Raw genomic sequence first — 27,842 nt, 5'->3', positions numbered from 1 at the left:
TGTGCCCTGCTCAGGACTGGCCTGGACACATCCATGACAGAAACCTGGTCTCCCTGTTGACTGCACTGGACCCTCTTTACGAGGGAACTCTTTCTCCTGGCCCTCAACAGTCTAGTACAAACAAGAACGGGAACCTTTCCACTGACACAGTGCTCTGTCTTGAGGACACTCCCCTCCAGGTTACCTGGTCCCGGCCTTCCATGGTCTTTGAGCTCTTTGACAGCCCTTTGTAAATTGCCAGTCACGGACACACATACTGAATGCTTTGTCCAGTAGAGGTCCAAACGAAACCCAATTTTGCCCCCGTTGACACATTTAAACATTACCAATATTTCTACGTTCTTTGGATTCTCTTCTGGATTGGTTACAATATCCGCCAATTTCTCATCAGTGAAGACTCTTAACACATTTTCACGTTACATTGATATAAAGGTCATGAGTTCACTCTCTTTGAAAATATCTTCTAACTGTTTTGGAGGTCACAGTGATATGCCCACTAGATTCACCAGTCAGAGCCAGATACAATGCAAAGACAAAAAAGTGTACCTCATTCTCAGTTAATACCCAGGCGTGTCTCATTTCTTCTAGGTGAATCCAAAGCACCAAGAGCACTTTGTTGATTTTTTCTAATTTAAATTTGTAATAATTTTAATTTCCTTCTCTGCTAACTTGGTGTTTCTGTTTCATTTTTGTTCATTTACAGCCAATAATTTATTTTTATTGTTAACCAAAATGACTGGGGGGGGGGGGGTTGCCTGGGTGGCTCAGTCAGTTAAGCATCCAACTCTTGATTTTGTTTCGGGTCATGAGCTCAGGGTTCACGGGTTCAAGCCCCACGTTGGGCTCCACTCTGGCAATATGGAGCCTGCTTGGGATTCTGTCTCCCTCTCTCTCTGCCCTTCCCCTGCTTGCTCACTCATTCTCTCCCTCTCACAATAAACATTTAAAAAAAAAAAAATGGTTCAGAGTTTGGTTTTAGGATCTGACCATGTGGAAATCTCTCAAAATGAGTCCAAAGAGATCTAGTTTCTTTTGGGTGAAAGACAAAACACAACCTCATTTTCCAGTCTTTGTTCAAATCCATTAAGAACTGCATACTCTCTGAGGGGAGAAGAGCTTTTTGATTTCTGGACTGATGAGATTTGCTGTTTCTGTGTTATACTTGACATATGCCTGAAATTATAGGATTGAAGCTATAAGCTCTACTTGTCTGGGCCCATATGTCTCTGTCTTTAATACACAAAGGTCTTCACCTTTGACTGTGTGAGTGTACAATGTTTTCCTACCTCTGGATGATATTAACAGATTATAAAATCTCTTAAATTAAGGGAGCTCTGTTCTTAAATTGCATTTCTAGATAAATAACTGCTTACACACATTGAGTATTTCCAAATTTTCTTGAAAATAAGGAAACTGAACTATGATACTTTAAATGAGGTAGATCTAAACAATATATATTCTCCCAGAAACTAAATCACAACTATTTTAAGATATCAAATTCAATTTAAGTAAATCTTTGGCAAACAGGACTAGTTCGATCGTTTAGATTTAATGAAAACAACTAAGTCCTTTCTCTTGTATCAGTGTTAACTATAACACAAATATGCATTTATCTACTACTCAGGTATGTTCTTCCTAAACTTATAAACTTTTACTGATAACATAAACTGGTGCTAATGTATTTTATGTTTAAGATTATGATATGTATATAAATGTATAATTAACCAAATTGAATCACTGGTTGGACAAACTTCATCCTACAAAGCAATCACGTTTCATAGTACGTCAATGAGAAGATAATTTTTAAGATTTCTAGATAATGAATAACTTTGGACTGATAGTTAATGGGCATTCGATACATACCTAATTTTTTTAATGTTTATTTATTTGAGAGGCAGAGAGAGCAAGTGGGGGAGGAGCAGAGAGAGACGGACAGAGAGCCCCAAGCAGGCTCACAGAGCCCTATGCAAGACTCTAATGAATTGTGAGATCATGACCTGAGCCGAAACCAAGAGTTGGATGCTTCACTGAATGAGCCACCCAGGCATCCCATAGATGCCTAGATAATTTTTAAGACAGAATGTTGAAACACTGATAACTAAGTACATTTCTAGTTCGTATATTTTTGCTTCTTATTTGCACATGCTACAAAGAGGCTCTATTTTTGAGCCTGCCCATGACCATGGTCATTTCTGCCACAGTGAGAAGTTATATTAGTATGTGGCTGAGTAATTCTGGGGTAGGTGTGTTCATGAAATCTGCTAAATCCACTAACATGAAAGAAATTCACAATTATTCACCCTGTAGTTTTCACAATAAAATACAAGTGATTTTGCTTAAAAGTTATAACTAACATACATGAGTGAGAGTCCACTAGGAGTTTCAAGATGACATGGGTTTTTTGTTTCTTTGTTTAAAACAGAATGTTTCTGTATGAAGTAAAATGGCATGTTGGTTCAGAATGTAACAGACAAATTTGAAGGACAAAACCCGAATGCACACAGAACGTTACGGGAGGTTTGCAAAAAAGAGAATCTGAAAAGGAACAAAAGTAAAAAAAATTTTTTTCCAAATCTGGTTCAGTTCTAATAAGTTTGTTCACAAGAATTTCAAAGAGCTCCTGGACCCTTCAGAATCAAATATTAGTGTTACAAGACCTAGCCTCAGCTTTCAGACAACGAAATAAAAGGCATCCAAATTGGCACAAAAGAAGTCAAACCTTCACTCTTCGCAGAGGACGTGATACTCTACACGGAAAACCCAAAAGTTTCCACCAAAAAACTGCTAGAGATGCTAGAGGAATTCAGGAAAGTCGCAGGATATAAAATCAATGTACGGAAATCGGATGCATTTCTATACACCAGTAATGAGGCGGCAGAAAGAGAAACGAGGAATTGATCCCATTTATACACTGCTCCAAAAACCTTAATATACTTAGGAATAAACCTAACCAAAGAGGTAAAAGATCTGTACACTGAAAACTATAGAAAGCTTATGAAAGAAATTGAAGAAGACACAAAGAAATGGAAAAACATTCCATGCTCAAGGATTGGAAGAACAAATATTGCTAAAACGTTGATACTACTGAAAGCAATCTACACATTCAATGCAACATTATCAAAACAACACCAGCATTCTGGGGTGCCTGGGTGGCTCAGTCAATTAAGTGTCTGACTTTGGCTCAGGTCATGATCTCACAGTTTGTGGGTTTGAGCCCCGCGTTGGGCTCTGTGCTGACAGCTCAGAGTCTGGAGCCTGTTTTGGATTCTGTGTCTCCTCCTCACTCTGCCCCTCCCCTGCTCATGCTGTCCCGCTCTGTCTCTCGATAATAAATAAACGTTAAAAAAAATTAAAAAAAAAAAAAAAAAGAAATGAAAACCAAAGGTGGAGGCATCACAAGCCCAGACTTTAAATTATATTACAAAGCTGCAATCATCAAGACAGTACGGTACTGGGGCGCCTGGGTGGCGCAGTCGGTTAAGCGTCCGACTTCAGCCAGGTCGCGATCTTGCGGTCCGGGAATTCGAGCCCCGCGTCGGGCTCTGGGCTGATGGCTCGGAGCCTGGAGCCTGTTTCCGATTCTGTGTCTCCCTCTCTCTCTGCACCTCCCCCATTCATGCTCTGTCTCTCTCTGTCCCAAAAATAAATAAACGTTGAAAAAAAAATTAAAAAAAAAAAAAAAAAAGACAGTACGGTACTGGCAGAGAAACAGACATAGATCGATGGAATAGAATGGAGAACCGAGAAATGGACCTACAAATATATGGCCAACTAATCTTCGACAAAGCAGGAAAGAATATCCAATGGAAAAAAGACAGTCTCTTTAGCAAATGGTACTGGGAGAACTGGACAGAAACATGCAGAAGAATGAAAACGGACCACTTTCTTACACCAGACACAAAAATAAATTCAAAATGGATGAAAGACCTAAATGTGAGACAGAAAACCATCGAAATCCTAGAGGAGAAAATAGGCTGAAACCTCTTTGACCTTGGCCACAGAAATTTCTTATTTGACATGTCGCCAGAGGCAAGGGAAATAAAAGCAAAAATGAACTATTGGTACCTCATTAAGAGAAAAAGCTTCTGCACAGCAAAGGAAACAATCAACAAAACTACAAAGCAACTGATGGAATGGGAGAAGATATTTGCAAACGACGTATCAGATAAAGGGTTAGTATCTAAAATTTATAAAGAACTTATCACACTCAACACCGAAAAAACAATCCAGTGAAGAAATGGGCAGAAGACATAAACAGACACCTTTCCAAAGAAGACATCCAGATGGCTAACAGACATATGAAAAGATGCTCATCATCACTCATCATCAGGGAAATACAAGTCAACACCACAATGAGATACCACCTCACACCTGTCAGAATGGCTAACATGAACAACTCAGGCAACAACAGATGTTGGTGAGGATGTGGAGAAAGGGGAACCCTTTTACACTATCGGTGGGAATGCAAACTGGTGCAGCCACTCTGGAAAACAGCATGGAGGTTCCTCAAAAAAATTAAAAATAGAACTACCCTACAAGCCAGCAATTGCACTACTAGGTATTTATCCAAGGCATACAGGTATGCTGTTTCGAAGGGGCACATGCACCCCAACGTTTATAGCAGCGCTATCAACAATAGCCAAAGTATGAAAAGAGCCCAAATGTCCATCAACTGATGAATGGATTAAGATGTAATGTGTATATATATACATATATACACACACACACACACAATGGAATGCTACTGGGTGATGAAAAAGAATGAAATGTTACCAACGGTAAGATTCCAATGTGGATGGAACTAGAATGTATTATGCTAAGCAAAGTCAGTAAGAAGAAGACAAATATCATATGATTTCACTCATATGAGGAATTTAAGAAACAAAACAGATGAACAAAGGGGAAGGGAAGGAAAAATAAGATAAAAACAGAGAGGGAGGAAAACTTTAAGAGACTCTTAAATACAGAAAACTGAGAGTTGATGGAAGGGAGGTGGGTAGGGGGATGGGTTAAATGGGTGACAGGCATTACGAAGGGCACTTTTTGGGAGCAGCACTAGCTGTCATATGTATGAGATGCATCACTGGGTTCTACTCCTGAAGCCAAGACTACACTGTATGTTAACTAACTTCAGAATAAAAAATAAAAAGTAAATTAAGAAAACACAAATATTATATTGAAGCAATCACAGAATTTAGTTTGTTCTCTGTGAAAAGGGCTAAGTTTCCTTAGAGCATTTGTCACATCTTCTTTTTTAAAGTTTATTTATTTATTTTGAGAGAGAGAGAGAGAGAGAGAGAGTAGGGGAAGAGCAGAGAGAGAGGGGGAGAGACAGAGAATCCCAAGCAGGCTCCACGCTGTCAGCACAGTCCCCACCCCAGGGCTTATAACTCATGAACTGCGAGATGACGACCTGAGCCAAAAACAAGTGCTGGACGCTTCACCAACAGAGCCACCCAAGTGCCCCAGTGTTAGTTCTTAATAAGTGGTTGTCAAAGATTACCCTTCACCTGTATTAGCTTCCTATGGTGGCTGCAAACAATGCACATTGATTCTCTTCTAGGTCATAAATCTGAAATCAGTTTCATCAGGCTAAAAGCAAGGTGTGAACAGGGCTGCATGACCTTTGAAAGTTCCAAGGTCAAATCCATTTCCTTGCCTTCTCCAGCTTCTAGAGCTGAATTCTTTGCATTTCTTTATTCATGACTTCTTCCTCCATCTTCAAAGCCAGCCATACAGCATCTCGTTTCAGTTGTCACATTGCCTTTTGCTTATGTATTAAAATTTCCCTCTGCTTCCCTTATATAAGGGCACTCCGATTTCTCGGGCCAACCACAATTATCCAGGATAATCTTCCCACCTCAATATCTGTAACTTAAATCTAAAAGTCCCATCTGCAAGAGAGAAAGTAACATCCCCACATTCTAGGGATTAGGACCTGAGTATTTGAGAAAGCCTTATTTCAGCCTACCATATTACTCTATACATAGTTTGCCCAAGTAGCAGATTCCGTATCTCACCAGAATATTCCTTTGTTCTGACTTCAACATGCTTGTGAGTATTCTCTTTAAACTAAAATAATAATAGCTCATTTCTGAAGTTTTAAGGACTTGTCTACATTTATTTAAATGTTGTCTTGACACTGAATTAGTAGACAGCCAAGCTACAACCATTCACGTTCTCAGGCTCTCATGATTCTACCTTAAGCATGCAAATGTCTCGGCAACTTTTGATTTTAGCATTCCCAAAATACAATCTAAAATGAAGACTGAAAGAAAATAATACTTTGCATTATCTTTTGCACTTAAAACTGTCTTTGGTTTTAAACTGATTTCTCACAGGGTCCCCAGAAAGTCATAAAGATTTTTCACTTTATGAAAAAAAGAGAAGTGCTAGAAATGATTGGATTTACCGCACATGTTACTATTGATGAGTTGCACAGAAAATTCTCAAATCAAAACAAGTACTTGGACTTCTCTTTGTTAAATATTAACAGAGAAAATATTAATGTAAGTGTTTAAAATCTTATATATTGTATGGAAAGTCTCTAGAGATTTGTCAATGGTCTCACTATCCATGAGATGTTTCTGATTATCAGAGTCCCGGTAGGGTTTTCCCCAGTGATTCAGGCAACAACACTATAGTGTTATCAGACATCATTTATTACTTTTAAATACTTGGTTGCAATCTTCCTTATAAAATTTCAATCTAGCATCTTCTAGGCCAGTGCTTTTCAACTGAGGATGCACATCAGACCTACCTATTATAATGGTTATGTTTTACGTGTCAATTTTGCTAGGCTATGGTGCCGACTCATCTGGCCAAATACAAGTCTAGGTGTTGCTGTGAAGATACTTTTTAAATGAGTTTAACATCTACAATCAGTTGACTATAAGGAAAGGAAATTACCATCGCACAATCAGTTGAAAGTCTAAAGAACAAAAACTGAGATTTCTTGGCAAGGAATTTGGCCACACTGTAACGTAGAAATCTGGCCAGAGTTCCCAGCCTGCTGGACTGCCTTACAGAATTAGGACTTGTTAGATCAGATAACCACATGAACCAATCACATGTATATGTACACACATGCAGAGATATAGATATAGATAGATATAGATATAGATATAGATATAGATATAGATATATCCTATTGGTTCAGTTTTTTTTTTTTTTTCTGGAGAACTCTAACGCACCAAGGGGATTTTATTAAAATCCATAAGTCTAGAACCGATTCCCTACTTTTTTGAAAAAGGGTTACATCATTATGCTTACAGACACTGAGTCAAAAACTCTTTTTCTGCCTTTTCTTTTACATATGACAGAAAAAGGTAATTTCACCTGTAGTTGCACTTTTATTGTTATGCCCTCCCACAAGAGTTTTACCTATGAGAATTATCACCAAGTTGAGCTCAGCCATAAGTATCTGTCTCCTCCAGTTTGTTATTTTGATTTACACTGATGCTTCCCTGAAGGCCTTATAAGCCATCTACAGCCCAGAGATTTTGCCTTCAGCAAGTAAGGATGGTCTCAGAACCATAAAAAAGGACAGTAACTTAGACACCTCAAGAAGAAACTCTTAAGCACAGGCTTCTGATGTCATCACATAATCACCTTCAAGACCATGTCAGTGGACAGAGAATCTCAAAAACACCTTATTTGAGGGGGTGGGTTCATGACACCCACCCCATTACAATGGCCAGTGGAAGAAGACCTGGATTTGCAAATTGAAAGGCCTGAACCATAAAATCAGTCCTTGATCCTAACCCTTTCTGAAATAGAACCCAAGTAAAAGTTCTTGAGAGTTGTTGCTCGTGCTTACCCAGAGATCCAATAAACCCCGCCATCTCTGTATCCAAGAGAGTAGCTTCTTTATCCCAGAGGAGAGTATTACACACTTTCTCTCTTGAGGCTCATCTCTCAGGCTATAGTAGCGGAGGAGCCCCAACAACAGGTACGAGAACAGGACTGGCATGCTCACTGTTCTGCCCATTGGCCATGTGACGTTTGGAGAGCTGAGGGTCAGCTCTGGGCCAAAGTGGCCTCAGCTGTAAAAAGGACACCCTAAAAACAATTCCTGTCCTCTGTGCCCCATTTACCCACTGTCAGTACAGACTTTTCTTGGGAAAAGCTCAGACTGGTAATTGTACACCTTGAGCAGACCTCTGAAACAATTTTGTCCAACCTCCTCATTTTATAGCTGTGGAAGCTGATGCGCCCCCAAGGAAACCACACCCGTGGGAGACCAGAACCTGACTTTCCTCCCTCTTCTGGCACTCTTCTGTCCCAGTATGTCATGAAAGCTCTCTCCTCCACAGTCGAGTTGGTGAATTCCTTTCATCCTATGTGGCAGAACCCAAGCGTCCCACAACGACACTACCTGACCTGCCTCCTTGCCGCAAACCGGTTTCCTTTCGATTTTGTTTAAAAAGATGCAGTGGAGAGAGATTTTCCCCGCAGCGATTTCAAAACCCTAAATACATGACGTACCAGTCTTCTGTGTTCATGAAGGACTCTGAAGCAGAAACACTAAATGAAACATCAAATACAGGTCCTATTCGAGGCCTTTCCTAGATTTGAAACCACACTCCTTAAGGAATAAAATAAAATAAATTCACTCTTACAGTGCTATTCAAATGTGACTTAGGGACTGATGTAGATCATTAAATTATGTTACTGATCAGCTACGACCGCTTCGGAAATGGTCGGCCTTTAGCGACCTTTACAGCAATCGTGGGTTTTGCCACAACATTGAAGTGAGTGGAGTCTTCTTGTTGAACAGAGTATATACTAGTTCAGATGTTGCTGAATTCGAGTGAAGAGTCAAATGTAAACTCCATTCTAGTCCTAGGAAAATAGGACCACATATCAGTTCACAATCTATCTGAACAACAGAAAATACTGGCCCCATACCAAAGACAACTGTGAGGAGCACTGTGCTGTTCTAACCTATTGAAGGAGAGAACTTGACCCTTCAGAAAACTGGTTTTAGGATGGTGAGGATAACGAACTCAAGCAACTTTAAGAGACGGGACGGTACTGTAAAGGAGTGACGTGGGTCATACATGAGGTACAACGGTGAAGGGTGAGCACTGTGGCAAACCAGAGAGGCCCAGTAGTCACGGGACAGCAGCCAGACATCTTCATGTGACAATAAACACGTGTGTGCAGACATGTTGACTTCACCCGAGAAGCCAGTGACTGAGGTTTTTTATGTTAAAAATTCTTTAGTTTAAATGCTGGCAGCTGATTAATTTTCCTGTAAATACATCACTGTAGGCCTAATGATCCCATCTGCTACCTGCATTCTGGCCACATCCTGTAGGATGTCTGGCCACATCCTGTAGGATGTCAGATTGAGGAACTAAGGGAGCCTGGGCCTTCAAACCTCTCTGTTCCCAAAGGCTGTTCTCAGTGGGAGCCCAGCCTAATCCCCATGCCTTGTGCTCATGCCAACCCCGAGCCCACACAACCTTCCAGATTCCCCCAGACTCAACTCTTGGGCTCATCTCTTCTCACACATTATGTTTTCTGCTGTGCTGACCCGTCTCTGACCTCAGCCTGTCCTCATACACCTTTGGATCCCAGACCTAGTTTGGCAGCTACACACCCCCCAGCCCCGGACCCCACTCACTCTGGTTTTAGTTTCCCATTCCCAACAGGGCACTGGTCATCAATGGTGTCCTCAATCCAGGGCCCAAGCCAGAGCTGGTCCTTCCTCACCATCCTCCACCTCCCACTTTTTTGAAATGCACAAAGGGCCTAAACTTGGTGGCTCATTCTTTCCCAGGAGCAGTGATTCCCCCTCTCCACCTGCCTCCCCTGAGTGGAGGATTCCTGTGCACGTGTAGGAGGGGGATTTGGCAGGGGCTGCATTTACACCCATCCTGTACTGGCCCTGGCCCCCATGTTTCCTGTGAAATCCACAAGCACAGCTGAAGCACAGTTCTTACAGGGATGGCAGGAGTGCTCTGCCCGATTGTCCAAAGCCCCTGTGACTCAAGATGGCTTGCCAACACGAAGGCACTGAAGCTCCACCTCCAAATTCCACCTTGGATGCTGGATAGTCTGAAGGAGCCCAGGAAGTCTGGCTCCCTACAGGTGTCACAGAGACCATTAGTGTGGACTCCTGCATGGACTGTAAGGTTACCACCTGACCACACAGGTCTCCTAACCAGACATGGATTACCCATCTACTCTCACATCTCCAGCCTTCAAAGAATTCCTCTGCTGTGCGTTCTGGTGAAATACCCAGGAGACTATTTTGTGCTAAAACAAGCCAAAGCCATGAGCCAAATCAACTGCTTCTAAAAATCAGACAGCTATTTAATCAACGTATCAAGATCTTAGCATAATGACTGATTCTCTGGCATGACCCACCCTGGAGGCAGTCCCTGTTGGCTGAAGGACACTGAAGTATGAGAAACCATGCCCTGGTCACAAAGAAACTCAACTTCAGGGATGAGGTGGCAATGTGGGTGCTATCCTGTAACCAGGTGAAGGCGAATCTCCACCTGCAACTGCGAGAGAGAGAGAGAGAGAGAGAGAGAGAGAGAGATGCCTGCTTGCTACTCAAATGAACACAGGAGTAACAGTTGGGCTTGGCTAAGGCAAAGAGGGCTTCCTGGCTCTCTACAATAAATCACAACTTGGAAAGGCAGACATCTTGACAGTGAGGTTTCTGTAACTATTTGGTTGAATGGCATCGTGGAGCAAGAAAAGTTTCTTGGATTTGTACGAGCACATATTCAAATCAGCTCTAAACACAACCCTGACACTATTATTGTCAGGACACTCCTATGAAGTAGGTAAAGGCTAAGCCAACACCATACTTTAACACCATACTGGTGGCAGGAAGCAGAGAGAGGGTGAGTCCCCAGGCAGAGGGGAGCAGAGAGGAAACCAGGCTGAGGCCTGTCTGGTTCCTGGGTGTACCTCTGGCTGCTTCCTCTGCGTGCCACTCTGTCTCTCCCCCAAGGTTCAGCAGGCTGCGGTCTCACAGCCAGTGGCCCAGGCCCCCGGCCATCGCGTGAGATCCAGGCCAGGGGCACCTGGGGAAGCACGCCTAAGCATGTGGTCTACAGGAAGGGAGAGACGTGCAGCTACGCACTCAGGGCGCACCCTGTGCCGGGCGCTGTGCTATGCGCCAGTTGACAGGCACGCAATGACTTAATCTTTGCAAAACTCCAAAGATGGGGGACCCCTTATTATCCCCATTTCACACGGGAAAGTGCTTTTCAGAGGCAACAGAGGAGTGTCCCACATCACATGGCCACAAAGCGGTGAACTGGGATGGCCAACCCAGCTCCTCTGATCCCTTTGTCGACGCTGCCTAGGCAACCTCTGACCAGCCCTCTGTGACAGTCCAGGGGGCTGCGGGGGAGGGGGGGTGGGGGTGGGCCTTGAGCACATGATGAACCGGAGAAAATATTAAATGTTGACAGTCACAGGAAGGGGAAAGACTGCCAGAACACTTGACGTGACAACTCTTTTTAACCCAAAACACCACAAGAGTCTTTGTAAGAACTCTATGTCCTCCTGAGTCCAGCACTTGGGACAGAACTTACACGGAACACACTTGTACCTCTCCAAACACGTATTCGGCCACTGATAACTCTATGTTGCTCCATCAAGTATATGATCGTAGACGGGTTAGGTGTTTCATGGAGAATGGGATTACTACAGGAGTTTATAATGGACTATATTTCTAAATAAATCTATTAACAATAACCATTAAGAACTTCATAGGATTGGGACACCTGGGAGGCTCAGTCCAGGGTCTGACTGTTGGTTTTGGCTCCGGTCATGATCTCACAGTTCCTGGGATCGAGCCCCGCATCGGGCTCTGCGCCGGTGGTAGGGAGTTCCCTTGGGATTCTCCCTCTCCCTCTCGTTCAGCCCCTTCCCTGTATGCTCTCTCTCAAAATAGAGAAACGTTAACAAATGGTTTTTAAAAAGAACGTCTAGGATCGCATGTCTGAGGCCAGATGCTACCTTTCCTAGTACTATACGGGTGACCAGTGTCCGCGAGAGAGGGCGGAAGGATATACTCCACAGAGCACCGCAGCACTAGCTAATAATCCCTACCTCGAGCCCTTTTTTGGAATGAGGCGGGGTAGAAGGCCATCAAATCAACCTGAGCATAGTTCCTTCTACGTGTACCTCTTCATGGCTTCCCCGTCGCTCCTCAATCTTCAATCTCCACGCGAAGCCCTGGCCCCGTTAAGTGCGCGTCGGCTGCTATGCCACCCTCTCCACCCACCCCCACGGCCATCACCTCCTGACTTCCACGTGGTCTCCGGTCAGGAATAAGGCCTGTGGCACCTCAGTCGTGGTCTTCAGCCCCCACCCTCCTTCTGGGCATTCAACATGCCTGGGAGAGCCACCCCCACCCCGCCAGCCTCCTGGCCTCACAAGCCTGGACTGGCTCAGCGCCAGCGAGGAAGTCTCTTCCCCCTGACCCGCTACTCCCTCAGGGCCGCTTCCCGCTCCGTCCCCAGCGAAACCGCTCCCCGGAATGCCCGCCCGAGTCCAGCATCCCACACTGACCGCCCCGTCCACCCTCCACCTCCCGTGGGAGGTCTCCTCCCGGATGTCTGACAGACACCTCCGGCTACCTCCCAATGACAGAAACAGACACCGGTCAGAGGCACGGCCCTGGAGTTAACTCCTTTAATGTCACGTGCAGACACAAGGCCACGCCTCCCTCATCTGTGGGCGGCTTCGGGGTCCGGACGAGCGGGCGCGGGCATCACCACTTCCGAACTCGGGGCATCCCATCCACCCGAGGGGAGGTGGTGTTCTCGAGGAGACCCCTGAGGTGCTGGTTGCTGCCCAGGGCTCGCTGCACGTGCTCCGGGGTGATGCGCATCTTGTGGCTGTCCAGAGCCTCCTTGCCCGCCAGCTCCAGGATGTTGGCCGTCAGGTACTCGAGAACGGCGGTCAGGAAGACCGGGGTGGATGTGCTCAGGCGCCGGGCGTAGCGACCCTCTCGCAGCAGACGCTCCACGCGGCTGACCGGGAATTGCAGCTCGGCTCTCCTGGAGCGGGATACCGCGTGCCTCCTCTGTCTGCGACGGTCCCGGCGGCGGCGCCTCCTCTGTCTGCGACGGTGCTGGCGGCGGCGCCTCCCAGACATGCCGCGTGCTGGGTGGGAACCCGATCGGCCCGGCCTGACCGTCCCGCTCGCCCGAGGGTGGCAGGATGTGGGCGCCGACTCCCACCAAGTGTGCCCCTCACTGGTCAGGGAGCTGCTTATATGACACCTCCGACATTATGATGTCACTGGTGTCGCTGATGTCACTGTGCCCTGCTCAGGACTGGCCTGGACACATCCATGACAGAAACCTGGTCTCCCTGTTGACTGCACTGGACCCTCTTTACGAGGGAACTCTTTCTCCTGGCCCTCAACAGTCTAGTACAAACAAGAACGGGAACCTTTCCACTGACACAGTGCTCTGTCTTGAGGACACTCCCCTCCAGGTTACCTGGTCCCGGCCTTCCATGGTCTTTGAGCTCTTTGACAGCCCTTTGTAAATTGCCAGTCACGGACACACATACTGAATGCTTTGTCCAGTAGAGGTCCAAACGAAACCCAATTTTGCCCCCGTTGACACATTTAAACATTACCAATATTTCTACGTTCTTTGGATTCTCTTCTGGATTGGTTACAATATCCGCCAATTTCTCATCAGTGAAGACTCTTAACACATTTTCACGTTACATTGATATAAAGGTCATGAGTTCACTCTCTTTGAAAATATCTTCTAACTGTTTTGGAGGTCACAGTGATATGCCCACTAGATTCACCAGTCAGAGCCAGATACAATGCAAAGACAAAAAAGTGTACCTCATTCTCAGTTAATACCCAGGCGTGTCTCATTTCTTCTAGGTGAATCCAAAGCACCAAGAGCACTTTGTTGATTTTTTCTAATTTAAATTTGTAATAATTTTAATTTCCTTCTCTGCTAACTTGGTGTTTCTGTTTCATTTTTGTTCATTTACAGCCAATAATTTATTTTTATTGTTAACCAAAATGACTGGGGGGGGGGGGTTGCCTGGGTGGCTCAGTCAGTTAAGCATCCAACTCTTGATTTTGTTTCGGGTCATGAGCTCAGGGTTCACGGGTTCAAGCCCCACGTTGGGCTCCACTCTGGCAATATGGAGCCTGCTTGGGATTCTGTCTCCCTCTCTCTCTGCCCTTCCCCTGCTTGCTCACTCATTCTCTCCCTCTCACAATAAACATTTAAAAAAAAAAAAATGGTTCAGAGTTTGGTTTTAGGATCTGACCATGTGGAAATCTCTCAAAATGAGTCCAAAGAGATCTAGTTTCTTTTGGGTGAAAGACAAAACACAACCTCATTTTCCAGTCTTTGTTCAAATCCATTAAGAACTGCATACTCTCTGAGGGGAGAAGAGCTTTTTGATTTCTGGACTGATGAGATTTGCTGTTTCTGTGTTATACTTGACATATGCCTGAAATTATAGGATTGAAGCTATAAGCTCTACTTGTCTGGGCCCATATGTCTCTGTCTTTAATACACAAAGGTCTTCACCTTTGACTGTGTGAGTGTACAATGTTTTCCTACCTCTGGATGATATTAACAGATTATAAAATCTCTTAAATTAAGGGAGCTCTGTTCTTAAATTGCATTTCTAGATAAATAACTGCTTACACACATTGAGTATTTCCAAATTTTCTTGAAAATAAGGAAACTGAACTATGATACTTTAAATGAGGTAGATCTAAACAATATATATTCTCCCAGAAACTAAATCACAACTATTTTAAGATATCAAATTCAATTTAAGTAAATCTTTGGCAAACAGGACTAGTTCGATCGTTTAGATTTAATGAAAACAACTAAGTCCTTTCTCTTGTATCAGTGTTAACTATAACACAAATATGCATTTATCTACTACTCAGGTATGTTCTTCCTAAACTTATAAACTTTTACTGATAACATAAACTGGTGCTAATGTATTTTATGTTTAAGATTATGATATGTATATAAATGTATAATTAACCAAATTGAATCACTGGTTGGACAAACTTCATCCTACAAAGCAATCACGTTTCATAGTACGTCAATGAGAAGATAATTTTTAAGATTTCTAGATAATGAATAACTTTGGACTGATAGTTAATGGGCATTCGATACATACCTAATTTTTTTAATGTTTATTTATTTGAGAGGCAGAGAGAGCAAGTGGGGGAGGAGCAGAGAGAGACGGACAGAGAGCCCCAAGCAGGCTCACAGAGCCCTATGCAAGACTCTAATGAATTGTGAGATCATGACCTGAGCCGAAACCAAGAGTTGGATGCTTCACTGAATGAGCCACCCAGGCATCCCATAGATGCCTAGATAATTTTTAAGACAGAATGTTGAAACACTGATAACTAAGTACATTTCTAGTTCGTATATTTTTGCTTCTTATTTGCACATGCTACAAAGAGGCTCTATTTTTGAGCCTGCCCATGACCATGGTCATTTCTGCCACAGTGAGAAGTTATATTAGTATGTGGCTGAGTAATTCTGGGGTAGGTGTGTTCATGAAATCTGCTAAATCCACTAACATGAAAGAAATTCACAATTATTCACCCTGTAGTTTTCACAATAAAATACAAGTGATTTTGCTTAAAAGTTATAACTAACATACATGAGTGAGAGTCCACTAGGAGTTTCAAGATGACATGGGTTTTTTGTTTCTTTGTTTAAAACAGAATGTTTCTGTATGAAGTAAAATGGCATGTTGGTTCAGAATGTAACAGACAAATTTGAAGGACAAAACCCGAATGCACACAGAACGTTACGGGAGGTTTGCAAAAAAGAGAATCTGAAAAGGAACAAAAGTAAAAAAAATTTTTTTCCAAATCTGGTTCAGTTCTAATAAGTTTGTTCACAAGAATTTCAAAGAGCTCCTGGACCCTTCAGAATCAAATATTAGTGTTACAAGACCTAGCCTCAGCTTTCAGACAACGAAATAAAAGGCATCCAAATTGGCACAAAAGAAGTCAAACCTTCACTCTTCGCAGAGGACGTGATACTCTACACGGAAAACCCAAAAGTTTCCACCAAAAAACTGCTAGAGATGCTAGAGGAATTCAGGAAAGTCGCAGGATATAAAATCAATGTACGGAAATCGGATGCATTTCTATACACCAGTAATGAGGCGGCAGAAAGAGAAACGAGGAATTGATCCCATTTATACACTGCTCCAAAAACCTTAATATACTTAGGAATAAACCTAACCAAAGAGGTAAAAGATCTGTACACTGAAAACTATAGAAAGCTTATGAAAGAAATTGAAGAAGACACAAAGAAATGGAAAAACATTCCATGCTCAAGGATTGGAAGAACAAATATTGCTAAAACGTTGATACTACTGAAAGCAATCTACACATTCAATGCAACATTATCAAAACAACACCAGCATTCTGGGGTGCCTGGGTGGCTCAGTCAATTAAGTGTCTGACTTTGGCTCAGGTCATGATCTCACAGTTTGTGGGTTTGAGCCCCGCGTTGGGCTCTGTGCTGACAGCTCAGAGTCTGGAGCCTGTTTTGGATTCTGTGTCTCCTCCTCACTCTGCCCCTCCCCTGCTCATGCTGTCCCGCTCTGTCTCTCGATAATAAATAAACGTTAAAAAAAATTAAAAAAAAAAAAAAAAAGAAATGAAAACCAAAGGTGGAGGCATCACAAGCCCAGACTTTAAATTATATTACAAAGCTGCAATCATCAAGACAGTACGGTACTGGGGCGCCTGGGTGGCGCAGTCGGTTAAGCGTCCGACTTCAGCCAGGTCGCGATCTTGCGGTCCGGGAATTCGAGCCCCGCGTCGGGCTCTGGGCTGATGGCTCGGAGCCTGGAGCCTGTTTCCGATTCTGTGTCTCCCTCTCTCTCTGCACCTCCCCCATTCATGCTCTGTCTCTCTCTGTCCCAAAAATAAATAAACGTTGAAAAAAAAATTAAAAAAAAAAAAAAAAAGACAGTACGGTACTGGCAGAGAAACAGACATAGATCGATGGAATAGAATGGAGAACCGAGAAATGGACCTACAAATATATGGCCAACTAATCTTCGACAAAGCAGGAAAGAATATCCAATGGAAAAAAGACAGTCTCTTTAGCAAATGGTACTGGGAGAACTGGACAGAAACATGCAGAAGAATGAAAACGGACCACTTTCTTACACCAGACACAAAAATAAATTCAAAATGGATGAAAGACCTAAATGTGAGACAGAAAACCATCGAAATCCTAGAGGAGAAAATAGGCTGAAACCTCTTTGACCTTGGCCACAGAAATTTCTTATTTGACATGTCGCCAGAGGCAAGGGAAATAAAAGCAAAAATGAACTATTGGTACCTCATTAAGAGAAAAAGCTTCTGCACAGCAAAGGAAACAATCAACAAAACTACAAAGCAACTGATGGAATGGGAGAAGATATTTGCAAACGACGTATCAGATAAAGGGTTAGTATCTAAAATTTATAAAGAACTTATCACACTCAACACCGAAAAAACAATCCAGTGAAGAAATGGGCAGAAGACATAAACAGACACCTTTCCAAAGAAGACATCCAGATGGCTAACAGACATATGAAAAGATGCTCATCATCACTCATCATCAGGGAAATACAAGTCAACACCACAATGAGATACCACCTCACACCTGTCAGAATGGCTAACATGAACAACTCAGGCAACAACAGATGTTGGTGAGGATGTGGAGAAAGGGGAACCCTTTTACACTATCGGTGGGAATGCAAACTGGTGCAGCCACTCTGGAAAACAGCATGGAGGTTCCTCAAAAAAATTAAAAATAGAACTACCCTACAAGCCAGCAATTGCACTACTAGGTATTTATCCAAGGCATACAGGTATGCTGTTTCGAAGGGGCACATGCACCCCAACGTTTATAGCAGCGCTATCAACAATAGCCAAAGTATGAAAAGAGCCCAAATGTCCATCAACTGATGAATGGATTAAGATGTAATGTGTATATATATACATATATACACACACACACACACAATGGAATGCTACTGGGTGATGAAAAAGAATGAAATGTTACCAACGGTAAGATTCCAATGTGGATGGAACTAGAATGTATTATGCTAAGCAAAGTCAGTAAGAAGAAGACAAATATCATATGATTTCACTCATATGAGGAATTTAAGAAACAAAACAGATGAACAAAGGGGAAGGGAAGGAAAAATAAGATAAAAACAGAGAGGGAGGAAAACTTTAAGAGACTCTTAAATACAGAAAACTGAGAGTTGATGGAAGGGAGGTGGGTAGGGGGATGGGTTAAATGGGTGACAGGCATTACGAAGGGCACTTTTTGGGAGCAGCACTAGCTGTCATATGTATGAGATGCATCACTGGGTTCTACTCCTGAAGCCAAGACTACACTGTATGTTAACTAACTTCAGAATAAAAAATAAAAAGTAAATTAAGAAAACACAAATATTATATTGAAGCAATCACAGAATTTAGTTTGTTCTCTGTGAAAAGGGCTAAGTTTCCTTAGAGCATTTGTCACATCTTCTTTTTTAAAGTTTATTTATTTATTTTGAGAGAGAGAGAGAGAGAGAGAGAGTAGGGGAAGAGCAGAGAGAGAGGGGGAGAGACAGAGAATCCCAAGCAGGCTCCACGCTGTCAGCACAGTCCCCACCCCAGGGCTTATAACTCATGAACTGCGAGATGACGACCTGAGCCAAAAACAAGTGCTGGACGCTTCACCAACAGAGCCACCCAAGTGCCCCAGTGTTAGTTCTTAATAAGTGGTTGTCAAAGATTACCCTTCACCTGTATTAGCTTCCTATGGTGGCTGCAAACAATGCACATTGATTCTCTTCTAGGTCATAAATCTGAAATCAGTTTCATCAGGCTAAAAGCAAGGTGTGAACAGGGCTGCATGACCTTTGAAAGTTCCAAGGTCAAATCCATTTCCTTGCCTTCTCCAGCTTCTAGAGCTGAATTCTTTGCATTTCTTTATTCATGACTTCTTCCTCCATCTTCAAAGCCAGCCATACAGCATCTCGTTTCAGTTGTCACATTGCCTTTTGCTTATGTATTAAAATTTCCCTCTGCTTCCCTTATATAAGGGCACTCCGATTTCTCGGGCCAACCACAATTATCCAGGATAATCTTCCCACCTCAATATCTGTAACTTAAATCTAAAAGTCCCATCTGCAAGAGAGAAAGTAACATCCCCACATTCTAGGGATTAGGACCTGAGTATTTGAGAAAGCCTTATTTCAGCCTACCATATTACTCTATACATAGTTTGCCCAAGTAGCAGATTCCGTATCTCACCAGAATATTCCTTTGTTCTGACTTCAACATGCTTGTGAGTATTCTCTTTAAACTAAAATAATAATAGCTCATTTCTGAAGTTTTAAGGACTTGTCTACATTTATTTAAATGTTGTCTTGACACTGAATTAGTAGACAGCCAAGCTACAACCATTCACGTTCTCAGGCTCTCATGATTCTACCTTAAGCATGCAAATGTCTCGGCAACTTTTGATTTTAGCATTCCCAAAATACAATCTAAAATGAAGACTGAAAGAAAATAATACTTTGCATTATCTTTTGCACTTAAAACTGTCTTTGGTTTTAAACTGATTTCTCACAGGGTCGCCAGAAAGTCATAAAGATTTTTCACTTTATGAAAAAAAGAGAAGTGCTAGAAATGATTGGATTTACCGCACATGTTACTATTGATGAGTTGCACAGAAAATTCTCAAATCAAAACAAGTACTTGGACTTCTCTTTGTTAAATATTAACAGAGAAAATATTAATGTAAGTGTTTAAAATCTTATATATTGTATGGAAAGTCTCTAGAGATTTGTCAATGGTCTCACTATCCATGAGATGTTTCTGATTATCAGAGTCCCGGTAGGGTTTTCTCCAGTGATTCAGGCAACAACACTATAGTGTTATCAGACATCATTTATTACTTTTAAATACTTGGTTGCAATCTTCCTTATAAAATTTCAATCTAGCATCTTCTAGGCCAGTGCTTTTCAACTGAGGATGCACATCAGACCTACCTATTATAATGGTTATGTTTTACGTGTCAATTTTGCTAGGCTATGGTGCCGACTCATCTGGCCAAATACAAGTCTAGGTGTTGCTGTGAAGATACTTTTTAAATGAGTTTAACATCTACAATCAGTTGACTATAAGGAAAGGAAATTACCATCGCACAATCAGTTGAAAGTCTAAAGAACAAAAACTGAGATTTCTTGGCAAGGAATTTGGCCACACTGTAACGTAGAAATCTGGCCAGAGTTCCCAGCCTGCTGGACTGCCTTACAGAATTAGGACTTGTTAGATCAGATAACCACATGAACCAATCACATGTATATGTACACACATGCAGAGATATAGATATAGATAGATATAGATATAGATATAGATATAGATATAGATATAGATATAGATATATCCTATTGGTTCAGTTTTTTTTTTTTTTTCTGGAGAACTCTAACGCACCAAGGGGATTTTATTAAAATCCATAAGTCTAGAACCGATTCCCTACTTTTTTGAAAAAGGGTTACATCATTATGCTTACAGACACTGAGTCAAAAACTCTTTTTCTGCCTTTTCTTTTACATATGACAGAAAAAGGTAATTTCACCTGTAGTTGCACTTTTATTGTTATGCCCTCCCACAAGAGTTTTACCTATGAGAATTATCACCAAGTTGAGCTCAGCCATAAGTATCTGTCTCCTCCAGTTTGTTATTTTGATTTACACTGATGCTTCCCTGAAGGCCTTATAAGCCATCTACAGCCCAGAGATTTTGCCTTCAGCAAGTAAGGATGGTCTCAGAACCATAAAAAAGGACAGTAACTTAGACACCTCAAGAAGAAACTCTTAAGCACAGGCTTCTGATGTCATCACATAATCACCTTCAAGACCATGTCAGTGGACAGAGAATCTCAAAAACACCTTATTTGAGGGGGTGGGTTCATGACACCCACCCCATTACAATGGCCAGTGGAAGAAGACCTGGATTTGCAAATTGAAAGGCCTGAACCATAAAATCAGTCCTTGATCCTAACCCTTTCTGAAATAGAACCCAAGTAAAAGTTCTTGAGAGTTGTTGCTCGTGCTTACCCAGAGATCCAATAAACCCCGCCATCTCTGTATCCAAGAGAGTAGCTTCTTTATCCCAGAGGAGAGTATTACACACTTTCTCTCTTGAGGCTCATCTCTCAGGCTATAGTAGCGGAGGAGCCCCAACAACAGGTACGAGAACAGGACTGGCATGCTCACTGTTCTGCCCATTGGCCATGTGACGTTTGGAGAGCTGAGGGTCAGCTCTGGGCCAAAGTGGCCTCAGCTGTAAAAAGGACACCCTAAAAACAATTCCTGTCCTCTGTGCCCCATTTACCCACTGTCAGTACAGACTTTTCTTGGGAAAAGCTCAGACTGGTAATTGTACACCTTGAGCAGACCTCTGAAACAATTTTGTCCAACCTCCTCATTTTATAGCTGTGGAAGCTGATGCGCCCCCAAGGAAACCACACCCGTGGGAGACCAGAACCTGACTTTCCTCCCTCTTCTGGCACTCTTCTGTCCCAGTATGTCATGAAAGCTCTCTCCTCCACAGTCGAGTTGGTGAATTCCTTTCATCCTATGTGGCAGAACCCAAGCGTCCCACAACGACACTACCTGACCTGCCTCCTTGCCGCAAACCGGTTTCCTTTCGATTTTGTTTAAAAAGATGCAGTGGAGAGAGATTTTCCCCGCAGCGATTTCAAAACCCTAAATACATGACGTACCAGTCTTCTGTGTTCATGAAGGACTCTGAAGCAGAAACACTAAATGAAACATCAAATACAGGTCCTATTCGAGGCCTTTCCTAGATTTGAAACCACACTCCTTAAGGAATAAAATAAAATAAATTCACTCTTACAGTGCCATTCAAATGTGACTTAGGGACTGATGTAGATCATTAAATTATGTTACTGATCAGCTACGACCGCTTCGGAAATGGTCGGCCTTTAGCGACCTTTACAGCAATCGTGGGTTTTGCCACAACATTGAAGTGAGTGGAGTCTTCTTGTTGAACAGAGTATATACTAGTTCAGATGTTGCTGAATTCGAGTGAAGAGTCAAATGTAAACTCCATTCTAGTCCTAGGAAAATAGGACCACATATCAGTTCACAATCTATCTGAACAACAGAAAATACTGGCCCCATACCAAAGACAACTGTGAGGAGCACTGTGCTGTTCTAACCTATTGAAGGAGAGAACTTGACCCTTCAGAAAACTGGTTTTAGGATGGTGAGGATAACGAACTCAAGCAACTTTAAGAGACGGGACGGTACTGTAAAGGAGTGACGTGGGTCATACATGAGGTACAACGGTGAAGGGTGAGCACTGTGGCAAACCAGAGAGGCCCAGTAGTCACGGGACAGCAGCCAGACATCTTCATGTGACAATAAACACGTGTGTGCAGACATGTTGACTTCACCCGAGAAGCCAGTGACTGAGGTTTTTTATGTTAAAAATTCTTTAGTTTAAATGCTGGCAGCTGATTAATTTTCCTGTAAATACATCACTGTAGGCCTAATGATCCCATCTGCTACCTGCATTCTGGCCACATCCTGTAGGATGTCTGGCCACATCCTGTAGGATGTCAGATTGAGGAACTAAGGGAGCCTGGGCCTTCAAACCTCTCTGTTCCCAAAGGCTGTTCTCAGTGGGAGCCCAGCCTAATCCCCATGCCTTGTGCTCATGCCAACCCCGAGCCCACACAACCTTCCAGATTCCCCCAGACTCAACTCTTGGGCTCATCTCTTCTCACACATTATGTTTTCTGCTGTGCTGACCCGTCTCTGACCTCAGCCTGTCCTCATACACCTTTGGATCCCAGACCTAGTTTGGCAGCTACACACCCCCCAGCCCCGGACCCCACTCACTCTGGTTTTAGTTTCCCATTCCCAACAGGGCACTGGTTATCAATGGTGTCCTCAATCCAGGGCCCAAGCCAGAGCTGGTCCTTCCTCACCATCCTCCACCTCCCACTTTTTTGAAATGCACAAAGGGCCTAAACTTGGTGGCTCATTCTTTCCCAGGAGCAGTGATTCCCCCTCTCCACCTGCCTCCCCTGAGTGGAGGATTCCTGTGCACGTGTAGGAGGGGGATTTGGCAGGGGCTGCATTTACACCCATCCTGTACTGGCCCTGGCCCCCATGTTTCCTGTGAAATCCACAAGCACAGCTGAAGCACAGTTCTTACAGGGATGGCAGGAGTGCTCTGCCCGATTGTCCAAAGCCCCTGTGACTCAAGATGGCTTGCCAACACGAAGGCACTGAAGCTCCACCTCCAAATTCCACCTTGGATGCTGGATAGTCTGAAGGAGCCCAGGAAGTCTGGCTCCCTACAGGTGTCACAGAGACCATTAGTGTGGACTCCTGCATGGACTGTAAGGTTACCACCTGACCACACAGGTCTCCTAACCAGACATGGATTACCCATCTACTCTCACATCTCCAGCCTTCAAAGAATTCCTCTGCTGTGCGTTCTGGTGAAATACCCAGGAGACTATTTTGTGCTAAAACAAGCCAAAGCCATGAGCCAAATCAACTGCTTCTAAAAATCAGACAGCTATTTAATCAACGTATCAAGATCTTAGCATAATGACTGATTCTCTGGCATGACCCACCCTGGAGGCAGTCCCTGTTGGCTGAAGGACACTGAAGTATGAGAAACCATGCCCTGGTCACAAAGAAACTCAACTTCAGGGATGAGGTGGCAATGTGGGTGCTATCCTGTAACCAGGTGAAGGCGAATCTCCACCTGCAACTGCGAGAGAGAGAGAGAGAGAGAGAGAGAGAGAGAGAGATGCCTGCTTGCTACTCAAATGAACACAGGAGTAACAGTTGGGCTTGGCTAAGGCAAAGAGGGCTTCCTGGCTCTCTACAATAAATCACAACTTGGAAAGGCAGACATCTTGACAGTGAGGTTTCTGTAACTATTTGGTTGAATGGCATCGTGGAGCAAGAAAAGTTTCTTGGATTTGTACGAGCACATATTCAAATCAGCTCTAAACACAACCCTGACACTATTATTGTCAGGACACTCCTATGAAGTAGGTAAAGGCTAAGCCAACACCATACTTTAACACCATACTGGTGGCAGGAAGCAGAGAGAGGGTGAGTCCCCAGGCAGAGGGGAGCAGAGAGGAAACCAGGCTGAGGCCTGTCTGGTTCCTGGGTGTACCTCTGGCTGCTTCCTCTGCGTGCCACTCTGTCTCTCCCCCAAGGTTCAGCAGGCTGCGGTCTCACAGCCAGTGGCCCAGGCCCCCGGCCATCGCGTGAGATCCAGGCCAGGGGCACCTGGGGAAGCACGCCTAAGCATGTGGTCTACAGGAAGGGAGAGACGTGCAGCTACGCACTCAGGGCGCACCCTGTGCCGGGCGCTGTGCTATGCGCCAGTTGACAGGCACGCAATGACTTAATCTTTGCAAAACTCCAAAGATGGGGGACCCCTTATTATCCCCATTTCACACGGGAAAGTGCTTTTCAGAGGCAACAGAGGAGTGTCCCACATCACATGGCCACAAAGCGGTGAACTGGGATGGCCAACCCAGCTCCTCTGATCCCTTTGTCGACGCTGCCTAGGCAACCTCTGACCAGCCCTCTGTGACAGTCCAGGGGGCTGCGGGGGAGGGGGGGTGGGGGTGGGCCTTGAGCACATGATGAACCGGAGAAAATATTAAATGTTGACAGTCACAGGAAGGGGAAAGACTGCCAGAACACTTGACGTGACAACTCTTTTTAACCCAAAACACCACAAGAGTCTTTGTAAGAACTCTATGTCCTCCTGAGTCCAGCACTTGGGACAGAACTTACACGGAACACACTTGTACCTCTCCAAACACGTATTCGGCCACTGATAACTCTATGTTGCTCCATCAAGTATATGATCGTAGACGGGTTAGGTGTTTCATGGAGAATGGGATTACTACAGGAGTTTATAATGGACTATATTTCTAAATAAATCTATTAACAATAACCATTAAGAACTTCATAGGATTGGGACACCTGGGAGGCTCAGTCCAGGGTCTGACTGTTGGTTTTGGCTCCGGTCATGATCTCACAGTTCCTGGGATCGAGCCCCGCATCGGGCTCTGCGCCGGTGGTAGGGAGTTCCCTTGGGATTCTCCCTCTCCCTCTCGTTCAGCCCCTTCCCTGTATGCTCTCTCTCAAAATAGAGAAACGTTAACAAATGGTTTTTAAAAAGAACGTCTAGGATCGCATGTCTGAGGCCAGATGCTACCTTTCCTAGTACTATACGGGTGACCAGTGTCCGCGAGAGAGGGCGGAAGGATATACTCCACAGAGCACCGCAGCACTAGCTAATAATCCCTACCTCGAGCCCTTTTTTGGAATGAGGCGGGGTAGAAGGCCATCAAATCAACCTGAGCATAGTTCCTTCTACGTGTACCTCTTCATGGCTTCCCCGTCGCTCCTCAATCTTCAATCTCCACGCGAAGCCCTGGCCCCGTTAAGTGCGCGTCGGCTGCTATGCCACCCTCTCCACCCACCCCCACGGCCATCACCTCCTGACTTCCACGTGGTCTCCGGTCAGGAATAAGGCCTGTGGCACCTCAGTCGTGGTCTTCAGCCCCCACCCTCCTTCTGGGCATTCAACATGCCTGGGAGAGCCACCCCCACCCCGCCAGCCTCCTGGCCTCACAAGCCTGGACTGGCTCAGCGCCAGCGAGGAAGTCTCTTCCCCCTGACCCGCTACTCCCTCAGGGCCGCTTCCCGCTCCGTCCCCAGCGAAACCGCTCCCCGGAATGCCCGCCCGAGTCCAGCATCCCACACTGACCGCCCCGTCCACCCTCCACCTCCCGTGGGAGGTCTCCTCCCGGATGTCTGACAGACACCTCCGGCTACCTCCCAATGACAGAAACAGACACCGGTCAGAGGCACGGCCCTGGAGTTAACTCCTTTAATGTCACGTGCAGACACAAGGCCACGCCTCCCTCATCTGTGGGCGGCTTCGGGGTCCGGACGAGGGGGCGCGGGCATCACCACTTCCGAACTCGGGGCATCCCATCCACCCGAGGGGAGGTGGTGTTCTCGAGGAGACCCTTGAGGTGCTGGTTGCTGCCCAGGGCTCGCTGCACGTGCTCCGGGGTGATGCGCATCTTGTGGCTGTCCAGAGCCTCCTTGCCCGCCAGCTCCAGGATGTTGGCCGTCAGGTACTCGAGAACGGCGGTCAGGAAGACCGGGGTGGATGTGCTCAGGCGCCGGGCGTAGCGACCCTCTCGCAGCAGACGCTCCACGCGGCTGACCGGGAATTGCAGCTCGGCTCTCCTGGAGCGGGATACCGCGTGCCTCCTCTGTCTGCGACGGTCCCGGCGGCGGCGCCTCCTCTGTCTGCGACGGTGCTGGCGGCGGCGCCTCCCAGACATGCCGCGTGCTGGGTGGGAACCCGATCGGCCCGGCCTGACCGTCCCGCTCGCCCGAGGGTGGCAGGATGTGGGCGCCGACTCCCACCAAGTGTGCCCCTCACTGGTCAGGGAGCTGCTTATATGACACCTCCGACATTATGATGTCACTGGTGTCGCTGATGTCACTGTGCCCTGCTCAGGACTGGCCTGGACACATCCATGACAGAAACCTGGTCTCCCTGTTGACTGCACTGGACCCTCTTTACGAGGGAACTCTTTCTCCTGGCCCTCAACAGTCTAGTACAAACAAGAACGGGAACCTTTCCACTGACACAGTGCTCTGTCTTGAGGACACTCCCCTCCAGGTTACCTGGTCCCGGCCTTCCATGGTCTTTGAGCTCTTTGACAGCCCTTTGTAAATTGCCAGTCACGGACACACATACTGAATGCTTTGTCCAGTAGAGGTCCAAACGAAACCCAATTTTGCCCCCGTTGACACATTTAAACATTACCAATATTTCTACGTTCTTTGGATTCTCTTCTGGATTGGTTACAATATCCGCCAATTTCTCATCAGTGAAGACTCTTAACACATTTTCACGTTACATTGATATAAAGGTCATGAGTTCACTCTCTTTGAAAATATCTTCTAACTGTTTTGGAGGTCACAGTGATATGCCCACTAGATTCACCAGTCAGAGCCAGATACAATGCAAAGACAAAAAAGTGTACCTCATTCTCAGTTAATACCCAGGCGTGTCTCATTTCTTCTAGGTGAATCCAAAGCACCAAGAGCACTTTGTTGATTTTTTCTAATTTAAATTTGTAATAATTTTAATTTCCTTCTCTGCTAACTTGGTGTTTCTGTTTCATTTTTGTTCATTTACAGCCAATAATTTATTTTTATTGTTAACCAAAATGACTGGGGGGGGGGGGGGTTGCCTGGGTGGCTCAGTCAGTTAAGCATCCAACTCTTGATTTTGTTTCGGGTCATGAGCTCAGGGTTCACGGGTTCAAGCCCCACGTTGGGCTCCACTCTGGCAATATGGAGCCTGCTTGGGATTCTGTCTCCCTCTCTCTCTGCCCTTCCCCTGCTTGCTCACTCATTCTCTCCCTCTCACAATAAACATTTAAAAAAAAAAAAATGGTTCAGAGTTTGGTTTTAGGATCTGACCATGTGGAAATCTCTCAAAATGAGTCCAAAGAGATCTAGTTTCTTTTGGGTGAAAGACAAAACACAACCTCATTTTCCAGTCTTTGTTCAAATCCATTAAGAACTGCATACTCTCTGAGGGGAGAAGAGCTTTTTGATTTCTGGACTGATGAGATTTGCTGTTTCTGTGTTATACTTGACATATGCCTGAAATTATAGGATTGAAGCTATAAGCTCTACTTGTCTGGGCCCATATGTCTCTG

The 27,842-nt window shown here is 44.5% G+C and overlaps 2 protein-coding genes across 4 annotated transcripts; both read right to left on the bottom strand.

Moving 5' to 3' along the window:
- Positions 1 to 12,640: 12,640 nt before the first annotated feature.
- Positions 12,641 to 13,241, bottom strand: LOC123594817 (histone H2A-Bbd type 1-like). 2 transcript variants are annotated; one of them, XM_045471792.1, is made up of 2 exons: positions 13,125 to 13,222; positions 12,641 to 13,091 (listed from the first exon to the last, which is right to left on the bottom strand). In XM_045471792.1, exons 1-2 carry the CDS (start codon positions 13,133 to 13,135, stop codon positions 12,749 to 12,751), a joined length of 354 nt encoding a protein of 117 aa, XP_045327748.1. In that variant the 5' UTR covers positions 13,136 to 13,222; the 3' UTR covers positions 12,641 to 12,748. The 2 variants fall into 2 exon arrangements, with proteins under 2 accessions (XP_045327748.1, XP_045327747.1); XM_045471791.1 differs by having other exon boundaries at positions 12,641 to 13,241.
- Positions 13,242 to 25,952: 12,711 nt separating this feature from the next.
- LOC123594315 (histone H2A-Bbd type 1-like) lies at positions 25,953 to 26,558 on the bottom strand. 2 transcript variants are annotated; one of them, XM_045471096.1, is made up of 2 exons: positions 26,437 to 26,538; positions 25,953 to 26,403 (listed from the first exon to the last, which is right to left on the bottom strand). In XM_045471096.1, the coding sequence occupies exons 1-2, from the start codon at positions 26,445 to 26,447 to the stop codon at positions 26,061 to 26,063; spliced, it is 354 nt and encodes a 117-aa protein (XP_045327052.1). In that variant the 5' UTR covers positions 26,448 to 26,538; the 3' UTR covers positions 25,953 to 26,060. The 2 variants fall into 2 exon arrangements, with proteins under 2 accessions (XP_045327052.1, XP_045327051.1); XM_045471095.1 differs by having other exon boundaries at positions 25,953 to 26,558.
- Positions 26,559 to 27,842: the final 1,284 nt, after the last annotated feature.

The sequence above is a fragment of the Leopardus geoffroyi genome, chromosome X (genome assembly GCF_018350155.1).
Source record: "Leopardus geoffroyi isolate Oge1 chromosome X, O.geoffroyi_Oge1_pat1.0, whole genome shotgun sequence".
Taxonomy (NCBI): Eukaryota; Metazoa; Chordata; class Mammalia; order Carnivora; family Felidae; genus Leopardus; species Leopardus geoffroyi.
Note: the sequence above shows the minus strand (reverse complement) of the source record. Positions and strands in the feature narration are given on the sequence as shown.

What these genes read in the sequence shown, in the direction of transcription:
- LOC123594817 (XM_045471791.1), bottom strand. Translation starts at nt 13,135, where the DNA reads ATGTCTGGGAGGCGCCGCCGCCAGCACCGTCGCAGACAGAGGAGGCGC.
- LOC123594315 (XM_045471095.1), bottom strand. Translation starts at nt 26,447, where the DNA reads ATGTCTGGGAGGCGCCGCCGCCAGCACCGTCGCAGACAGAGGAGGCGC.